This window comes from Psilocybe cubensis, chromosome 12, assembly GCF_017499595.1.
Source record: "Psilocybe cubensis strain MGC-MH-2018 chromosome 12, whole genome shotgun sequence".
In the NCBI taxonomy this organism is placed as follows: domain Eukaryota; kingdom Fungi; phylum Basidiomycota; class Agaricomycetes; order Agaricales; family Agrocybaceae; genus Psilocybe; species Psilocybe cubensis.
This window is the reverse complement of record NC_063010.1, coordinates 1,768,763-1,778,513: the sequence shown is the minus strand read 5'-3', so window position 1 is coordinate 1,778,513 and position 9,751 is coordinate 1,768,763. Positions and strand designations below refer to the sequence as shown.

General features: G+C 41.5%; 2 protein-coding genes across 2 annotated transcripts; both read right to left on the bottom strand.

Moving 5' to 3' along the window:
• Positions 1–346: 346 nt before the first annotated feature.
• Positions 347–1,705, bottom strand: JR316_0012523 (uncharacterized protein; the record flags this gene model as incomplete). The annotated part of the gene is made up of 5 exons (XM_047898148.1): positions 347–567; positions 633–1,155; positions 1,208–1,289; positions 1,353–1,486; positions 1,550–1,705. 5 exons carry the CDS (start codon positions 1,703–1,705, stop codon positions 347–349), a joined length of 1,116 nt encoding a protein of 371 aa, XP_047743037.1.
• Positions 1,706–3,322: 1,617 nt separating this feature from the next.
• On the bottom strand, positions 3,323–4,006 carry JR316_0012522 (uncharacterized protein; the record flags this gene model as incomplete). Its single annotated transcript, XM_047898147.1, has 4 exons — positions 3,323–3,380; positions 3,415–3,770; positions 3,844–3,918; positions 3,977–4,006. 4 exons carry the CDS (start codon positions 4,004–4,006, stop codon positions 3,323–3,325), a joined length of 519 nt encoding a protein of 172 aa, XP_047743036.1.
• Positions 4,007–9,751: the final 5,745 nt, after the last annotated feature.

Sequence of the window (9,751 nt, the reverse complement as noted above, 5' to 3'; positions counted from 1 at the left end):
GCCTTCCAGATGGAGAAACCTGTGCCAAATATACTGAGCTGGAAGTGTGTGTATCAATCCTGTGTGTGCTCGGATGATATGGGTTGCATGTTCCAAGTAAATGCGTCCGGTCAGTAGCATGTAATTTGGACGCGGTTGGTTGGGCTATTATATACGCAGGCATTTATCGGTTATGGGAACTAGGCATCCTGCCCATGTAATATAACGAAAAGCGTAGGCTTACAGACAATGTTTGATGTCTCGACATGTATCTAAATTATATGTCGGAGTACACACCTGTCTATTACACATCTAATTACATATCCGAGTCGTTGTTCGAGTACATCGCGGTCGAGTGGCGATTACATTAAGAACGATTAGTATTTTTTCCTCCTCTACCCGATCGAAGCCGGTTTTTGGAATTGGTTTCAGGTGCATCAACATGCACGTAGTCGTCATCTAACACGGGTTCGTCGTTCATATTGATGTCTTCCTCTTTCTCGACATGACCTTTCCTTCGATAGGAGTCTTCTTCTTGGTTGTATGAATCATGCAACCTAATCCGTTTTACTGGTCTAGGAGAATGATCTGGTTAAAAAAAGATACCTTGCGCATTAGATGAATATCGACCATAATAAAGCTTAGCAACTAACCATCTGTGAACTCGACGATGTCCCCGGCGCAAAGTAAATTGAACGACTCGTCAACGGATGGGAAGAGTGAATGATCGGCTTTAGAATGTATTTGCTCCGGTAATTTCCCTACCCTTACAAATTCTATAGGAATGATTTCCGGCCACCAATAGCCACCAGTAACAACAAACCCTAGCTTGAATGTCATCCAAATAATGTCTCCTTGCTTGAAGGTAGGTTCGTTAGAGTCCGCAAGACTGCTAATTCGATTTTCCGTAAATTCAAAGTATTTCGGTCTGTCTGGGTTCGGTATTTGATGAGCTTCAGGGAATCGTGTTATGCCTTCCTTCAGCCAAGGGTGAACTTCATAAGGGACTTTATATTCGCCACCCTCTTTGGTATTGAATGCTGAACGGTTCGCGAAAACTCGAGTGTTAATGATATATTTATCTCTATTAGTCGAGCTGCGACCGTTCTGCCATGGTCTACGAGGTCTGTTCCCTTTGTTAAATCCAGGTTGACGGCATACATGATCTTCAAAAATCTTCCCGTCATTGGCGGTCATAGAACGGAATTAATATAGTGTAGGAAGATACCTTGATATTGTCCCATATGCTAGTATCGCGGGATGTGTCGAAGGCGTAACTAAATTTACATTTAAACGATGGTTCATCTTGACTATTAATTGATATGAAAAGTGGTATTAATATACAATGATACTTTACATGCAAATTCACTTACATTTGCCCGTCAGGTACGCCTTCGGGTGCCTCCTCTCCATACGGTACAAAATTTCCGGTTTCGAGGTCAGTAGTCCATTTCCATATACCCGCGTGTACTAGTACAGCCACTTTCCCTGTGACAGTGTCACAGACCTGTAAGCGCGGACTATGGTCAACCGATATATTTTGTGATTTAGTATGAGCAGTGAGACTGACTATCCATTTCGAATTATTTAAACCTGGTCGTGCTACCACCAAAGGGTCGTTCGTATTCAAGGAGATGGCCGCTTTCGTGAAGGTGATGTCCTCCTTTCTTAATTTCTTTGACTGCCATATAGTCATTATGTCAGATATTTCTTGTGTGTGAGACATAATGGAAGTCGAGTGTAAAATGTGATAAGAAGGGGTCGTTCAACTGGTACAATCGAATATAACCTGTTGAAGTATATTCTTTTATAGCTGTATCATGTCGTAAAATGTGTCTACAATGCTAAGGCCAATGTTTTTTCAACTTTGGAAGGGTATAGTAATCGTGATGATATAATACAATTTGATCCAAATGCGGGATGGTTGTGCTTTTTGCAACGTAATTAAGATTAGTAATATGAGTAATACGTCGCACGTAAGTGGGAGGATGCTTACGAGCAATTTTCTGACTGATTCGTCGTATATATCATCGTACAGCGAAGAAGTGTTCTGTTGCTACCGAACAATATATTCGAATGGCCGACCACGACTACGCAAAGGATACTCTTTTCACTTCGATGGCATGTTTACCCCCAAATTTAATCTACCGGATAATGTCGTTCTGTCACTTAGAACAGTTGATCGCAATGAGAGGGACTTCACGTCTCACTCGAGAAATTGTTCAGTCGTACGTCAGGTACATCTGGGGTTTTGAACCAAGATTCCGACTCTGGTTTTTCGATGTCCGTGGTTTCCAGCGCAAATTACGCGAATGTCGAGCGATAGTATCGGGATCCCAAGCGGTACAATTCTTTGATAGAACGTATATACCGGACAGCGACATGGACATCTACACCCATCATAAAAGTGTTCTACGACTCGCAGACTGGATAGCAGGTGAAGGTTACACCTTTGTTTCAGGAGATGTTCAGTACGATTACGAAAAATCGTTCAAGACGGATTCTTCGATACCTTTTCGATTGATTCCTAGTAGAAGCTCGATCACAGTGGTTTTAAATTATCGCAAGACGGAAATTTTATGGGACGGTACTCAATATTGTCGGTCTATTCAAATTATAGGGGTTGTTGGGTCCCCAATTCGGCATATCCTCCACGAATACCATTCGAGTAAGTACACTCTTCTGGTAGATGTTCGGATCATTACAGTTAAATAACGGTAGCGGGAGTAATGAACTTCATTTCCGCCACCTTTGCAGTGTCCGTCTTCCCTCGACACACTTTCATAGACAGAGAATTCAAGTGTGTGCGCAAAGAAGGCACTGAAAGACAAACGCGTTGGATAGAAAAGTATACCAGCCGAGGATTCCGTATTATACACGACAGAGAACAACATTTCAAGTTCGATCTTTTAGACACTGTGCGCGATGTCCTGGATACTCAGTGTTGGAGGATAAATTTTGAATGTACGTTTTTTTTCTTTCTTTCTTTTTTCCTGTAAATCACTTGAGTGTGATCTGACCGTTAATATATTTTAGGTTCGAGTCATCTAATGAACCAACGTCGAGCAGAAGAGAAGTTGGTCTCTGTACCGTTCTGTGTCATTCGAATACCCGACTCGCAAACGAACTCCGGAACTGTGCGGGTTATACCGTCTCTTCAATGTAAGTGACATTCATATCTAGGCGTAATAACTAATCGCAAACAATCCAGTACAATTAACATTACGACGGATAAAATGTCTTGTAGCGCGTGTACAGCAAAACTTACAGACCCGTCAATGATCCGACAGATGAAGTGATAGCATTTTCCAATGTTATTTCGAAATTTAAGGCTCATGTGACGTTACGTTCGATAGATTCCATGTTTTTCATCCACCTTGACATTGTTGTTGGGATTAATACTAGAAACAATTGGTCTGTAGTGATGAAACTTACAATGAGAAAATAGATACGACAGATTCGATTTGATTGATGTTAAAATCTATCGGGTGTATACCGTTAACGTCGTATTGGGCAACGACGATGTTACCGTGCCATTGAATGTTGTATATTTTCTCTACACTCTTGTTAACAGGACCGCTCCGGTCGTTTTTTGACACGATTATCCTAAGATGGTTCCCGAGTCTGAACGCGGTACCTGGAATACAGGTAACTCGGGAGCTGATGGCACCATTTGGGAACAGTCTTCCAACGTCGAATACATCCGAAGTTCTGTCGTTAAATGGGGCGATACTCATGAGTTCGATTGAGCCACCTGTAGCGAAAACAATGCAAAGAACGCGTCTAGGGGCCTATAGATACGAAGTAAGTTCGGTCATATCTCTAATAGAAGAATAGCATAGATGATACATTTTCAGTGCGTACATTCATTTCGTGTGCTCTGGCCCTCGTAAATAAATCTTCGTGGTGTGTAATATCCGGTTTCAGGTCGACAGAGTGCTGGTTATATAGTAAGCGAATGGTCATAAAAAGCAATAGTGAGAGGTGTACAACGCACGTCGATGATCCAACCACCTAAGCCAGCCATTACAAACATACTTTACCAGTGTTCTGATATACAATCGAATTTATAGTGGCGGTAATAACTGATTGGGGCGACGATGGTCAAGTTGTTGCTCTGGCACAATAACTCTCCGATCTAGATGGACGTGAAGTTTACGCAGTTTACCGGTGTTTTTTACGAGCCGTTAAACGCTCTTTGTAGGTGGAGATACTCGAGTCACACATTTCTAGTGAATGACATAAATCCGATACTGTACATTGTATATTTCGTGTGATTTGTGTGGGTTGAAATCTCCATTTGGTGTTCCTATAACAAGTAAGACAGTGTCATTACATCTGGGTTATACAGTTGTATCCGCGCGTGATTATCAACTTCGATCACGGTTCCTGGAACCATACTGTTCTGAGAACATGGTTCACCGGATAGGATATTCGAGAGTTCACATGCCATGCCGTGGCGTATGTGTAGTCATTCTCCTTGAGATACAATTTGAATAGAACGCTATCGCGTCTAGACTATAAAACGTCGACGCCAAAAGTCGACCCTGTATTGGACTCAATGTGAAGATAGTGAAGTGTGCCGGTCAATTGTACTTTTCAATACTCGAGTTTCTTTTGATAAGACTAGAAGTTGGAGTGACTGTGCTTGTCCAGTCGTTAACATTCGTTCCGTCGTACATTTCAATCGCGTTTGGAAATTTATTATGTTAATTTCTTGACGCAGTAAAAGCCACAGTCGATTGAGTTTTTGGAACCCATCATCCGTTTGTTTTGTCCGCTTCTGGGAACTGTGTATGTAACTCATAAAAGCGATTTATTTGCTCGTCATATCATTAGCTCATCAGTATATAAATTGGAATAAATTGAAACAAAAAGTGGTATAAAGACATTTAGAGGTTTCAGATTTCAGATACCCGTATATATAGATCCAAACGCGCTGATGTTGTGGTCGAGGTCGTCAGTCGCGATGACTTTATAAATATTGGTTTTTAGCTGAATCGTTGTAGATAGAGAAAAAATTCTATATTTGGAAGTATCCTTGACAATGTCTATCCGGTTCCGTGGATTTGAGACCCAGATTCTCGCGGATTTGAGGGCCAAAAACAGTAAACTTTCGGACAAGCCCTTAGGAGATAAAAGATTAGCTTTGTCAATTCGGGTCTCGTTGGGATTTTTTTTGGATGTTGAAATCTGTTCTGGTAGTCAATTTTACACTTACACTTATACAAAAAATACTAAAAATACTAATGCATGTAAGTCTGGTTAATCGGTCGATTTTAAGTACAGAGAAGAAAGAAACAAATATGTACAAAATGTATCATAGCAAATGTACCAAAAAAAAAAATAGTCAGTTATACAGAGTAGAGATATATGAAAATATCTGAAAGCCAGTCAGACGGTATGGTCATCAGCGTAGATGTTAGGAGGGAGAGGAGTATTCGTCGCGAGTCTAGTCCAAATGGCGGTCATGATTGGCAAACACGATAAAGAAAACTGTGACAAATAATCCCTCAACATTCACAATCATCGACCAAACAATGTCCCAACATTTGGCGATATGCCAGAAATCCATTCAGGTAATGTTTGACAAAAGGGTGAAGAAAAACACGAAGAAACATTACCTCAACATGCATCTTTTAGAAAGTGAGAGCCTTACTTTACAGCAAGGCCAAGTTTCCCAGGCCATTCGTTCCTGACTGAACTATTTCGAGTTCCGACGGTTTCATCGGAACGGTTGGTCAAACGGTTCAATTTTGGGTGAGTCATACTTTGTCATGTCCATCATGTCTGTTCATTGGAATTCAAACGAGAATACTCTCCAATTCGAGCCGTTCACCCAGACCCTGCGCTTTACATTTGTCTCTTCTCGTACTCTGGATATGTTCGACGAACAGGTATGTATGCAAACACGTCACTCGTTACCTTGCGTATTCAGAAAAGATACGAAGATTCACTAAGGTATGGACCGCGATGTTAGAGTCCTCCTCTTGATCTCGTCCTCTCTTCGTCACCGCCACTCTTGTCGTCGCTACATTTCTCTCGTCTTTATCCTTGTCGTCACCAACCATATCCCAGTCACTATCTATTGTCCTGCCATCATATGTCGTCTCGCTGCCGCTACATCATTTTGTCGTCGCTACCAACACTACCACTCCTCTCATCGGCATCCATTGTCTTCATCCGAGTCTCCTACTTGTCTTCAAGACATTTTCAAGTCTCTGTCTAATGTTTGATTACATGGTTTGCTGGTAAGTTTTAAATTCCGTTGTACGTTTCGTTATGTGTGTTGAGGACGATAATGTATGTCACACAGTAGTTTTTTGATTTTTACAGGTTTGACTCGGACTCCTAACTCACTAGTGGTGGACAATGCTTGTTGACCAAAGACGGGCTTTCGTTGTTTTCCCGTTTCCATTCACAAAAAGCGCCGTGTTCTCGTTTTCGGTGTCTTATTCCTTCGCCTTCGCTACGTTCTATACGTCCTCAGTTTCGTCAAAGAGATGGTTAACTTGTATCTTATGTCATATCACTGAGACAGCATGTAGCTGGAAAACACTGTTCGTTTAAACGTGTTCCTGTGTTGTTTCTCCGGGTTCTATGTAACATTGGCGCTGCAACTCATTCCGCTTCCGAATGTTGTGGTTCTACATATCTCTTGACCATCCCATGCTCTTGGTACTGATTCGCCGCTCATGTTCTACTTACCACCCCTCTCGTGTTCAACCCTGTTGAGTCATCCCACAGTCTGTCTTATGCCGTACCCAGCCGTGTGACGAGTAGCGTACTCACCACTGCTGTTTACGTCTCCACTTGATAGATCTGCCGTTTGTTCCTATAGCAAGATTTCGATGAGTGACATTTATTGTGTCAATATTCACAAGGTTGAGGAGTACGTAAAGTTCTAAACATTAATACTTAGCAGTTCAATAACTGTTACTTGTTTTGTCTCCTGAACGATTTCATATTGCCCAAGACATTATACCTTGTACAGTTCGTTACCGTGTCCATATCTAGTCCATTCGACACAAGGATCGATTCTTCACCTTTGACAAATTTGCAATCCATCACGCTTGCGCCTACAGCCCTGCTATGCGCTTTGATGAACCCTGTTGGGGCGGTGAGTTTTGCTTTTTCTATCTGATCTAGCACAACCACTACTGCTGCTGTTGTTGTGTGCGTTAGAACCAATTGCAGAGGCAGAGAAAGGTTCGCCGTTGCCTGTAGCCTCCTGCAACGCAACAATACTGACCAAAAAATCAATAAAAAATAGTACGAACCGATTAATGTCCAGCTAGACTATTACTCAAAAACTCGCACATTACAAGCTCCGGTTTGTGTAGGAACGCGCCAACCCATATGTGGTGCAGAGACACGGGGAAGGTGATTTGTGATGAAGTGCTTGTTTGGACACGGATGTGAATCATGTACATTAAGTTATCTGGCGTGAGACATGATAGTGTTTTCCTAGTACATAAATCTCTTAGTTGTGATTGGGTACATATGCAAGTGCGGTTCATCTCCTTGATAGCGGCGCTGAACGAGATGAGGGAAGTGCCGGTAGCACTGATCGGAATCTTGACGTTGACCATCTCAAGAGGGCAAGAGCTCGGATATCAGCGAAGACTTCAGTAAAGGCGGAACCGGTCAACCAGATAGCAAATTATAACCAAAATTTCTAAGCACAAAAGAAGGCTTCGTAAATGCCACGCTTAATGCAATTGCCTACACTAGACAAGTACTAATCGATGCGTCTGCGAATCAGTATATATGTTCTATGTCATATTCGATACACCAGTACCTAATTCTGTATCTTAATATTCGATCTGATCTTCTTCATATTCGTTTACGTTCGGTTCTTTGAAGTACGCAAGTCCTAGAACGTCTGATGGTCTTGGTCTGTCGAATGGATCGAGACGGGTCATAGTCTTAACCACAGTGTGTACGTCGTTGTCTTTAATTAGTTTCTAATGTATCGAATTTAGCGACATGCTCTGGTATTCTTTATTTATTTTGGAATGTACTTACCCTTAATGTATTTGATTTATCTCCGGTTTTTCTGATCGAGTCTGATATACATGGGGTCGTGTGGTGGGTTGTTGAATCAGGATAAGTGAAAGCATGGCTATATGGTCTCCTTATCTGTGTAATGAGACCGCTTGGGAAGGGTCCTAGAATAGCGTCGTATAGAAGCGTCTTGTCCCGTTTGTAATATGGTGACCTGGTACAAGAAGGAAAAAGAGGCACACGGGTGAATATTTCCGTTATTATGCAACCTAACGAGAAGATATCATTTGGTCTGCCGATTGCTAGACCTATCGAGTCATATGGAACGGGTGAATACATTTGTCATGAATTTACAGTAATTTATTAAAACATTACCATAGACCACTTCCGGTGATGCATATTGTTCCGTACGGTCCGTTAGACGTGTTTCCTCGGTAGTGTATCCATAAAATGAAAGTCGTAGTTTAGTTGCTGCCAGTACTTTCTGTGTATTGAACATGAATGACAGCGCCGTTTGAGTAGTAAGGTAGAGTTTTACCCTTGTGTCGAATTGACCGATGAAAAAGTTATACCACTTCTCTTTGATCACGTTGCCGTTGACGAAATCTATAGTATCCGGTGATATGTCTCTGTGCATTATGCTGTGTTCGTGTATGCCTAAAGAGTTTTTAGTTTATGAACAGTAAGTCGTTGAGCTGTTACTGACTGTCGATTGCGTGCAATAGTTGGGATACAATTTCTTTTTTGTGTCGCTCGGATAAGTAAAGCTCTGGGGTTGACAGAACTTCTCTTAATGTTCTTGTCGGTGCCTCGAATACCAAGTAGTAATAAATTTTATCGGTGTGGTATCCCATTAACTTGGATATTCTAAGAGGCAACAGATTTTCAAGCGTCATTGATCATGGTCATTGCCACTTACCTTCCACTGCTTTCCCCTATCGCTCGAAGCCATTCACACTCAGTGGCTATCATAATGTCCGTGGCTCGGGTCCGACAAACCGTTCTTACTATTTTCATGGTCTTGTCTATAATGTCCTTTGCTTGCACTAGCTGGGACGATCTGCCTTCGTGTAGGATATGTTTAATCGTATCTGGGTATTACGGCGTCGGACTTGTTAATGTCATGTATGTCATAATCTCGTGTTATACGCTCACAACGATTGCATAACATTTTATTCTGTGGGAACCTATATAAAGCGGATTGTAAATGTCATGGAATGTTATTCCTGAGTGTGTTACATACCTCGGAGGTGTGTTGATAGTCCACAATATCTCTGGCATAGTTGTACCTTGTATATGTAGAGTGTTTACTATGCGTGAGTCTTATGTATTTTTCGGAGTCGGTTATCGGTTCGAACCAGCCGGTCGAAGGGGTGCGTATAATACAATTCCGTCGTAGACTTTCAGACTGTGATATACGCGTGAGTTTTCCGTTACTCTCCTGTTGATGTCTGCGGTGAGACCTGTGCGAAGTACTATGGTAAATGATTATTGGTCGTGATGGGAAAATCTGAAATCTGATATAGAACAAAATGCTCGTAATGTAAATTTAATCATTTGATGACCGTTTGTTGAACATTCATAAACGTCAGCAACCCGAATAATATTATATTATCATTAAATTTGAATATTTAGGAAAAAAAAAGAAGAAGATGAAGAAAATTGTTTCTTTACTATGACCAACGTTTACAGAAACGTAGGGAACGATGAGAGTGTGTATTACTCTTCACTGAGTGGTAAGTGAATGGTCGTATTCTATATTTTC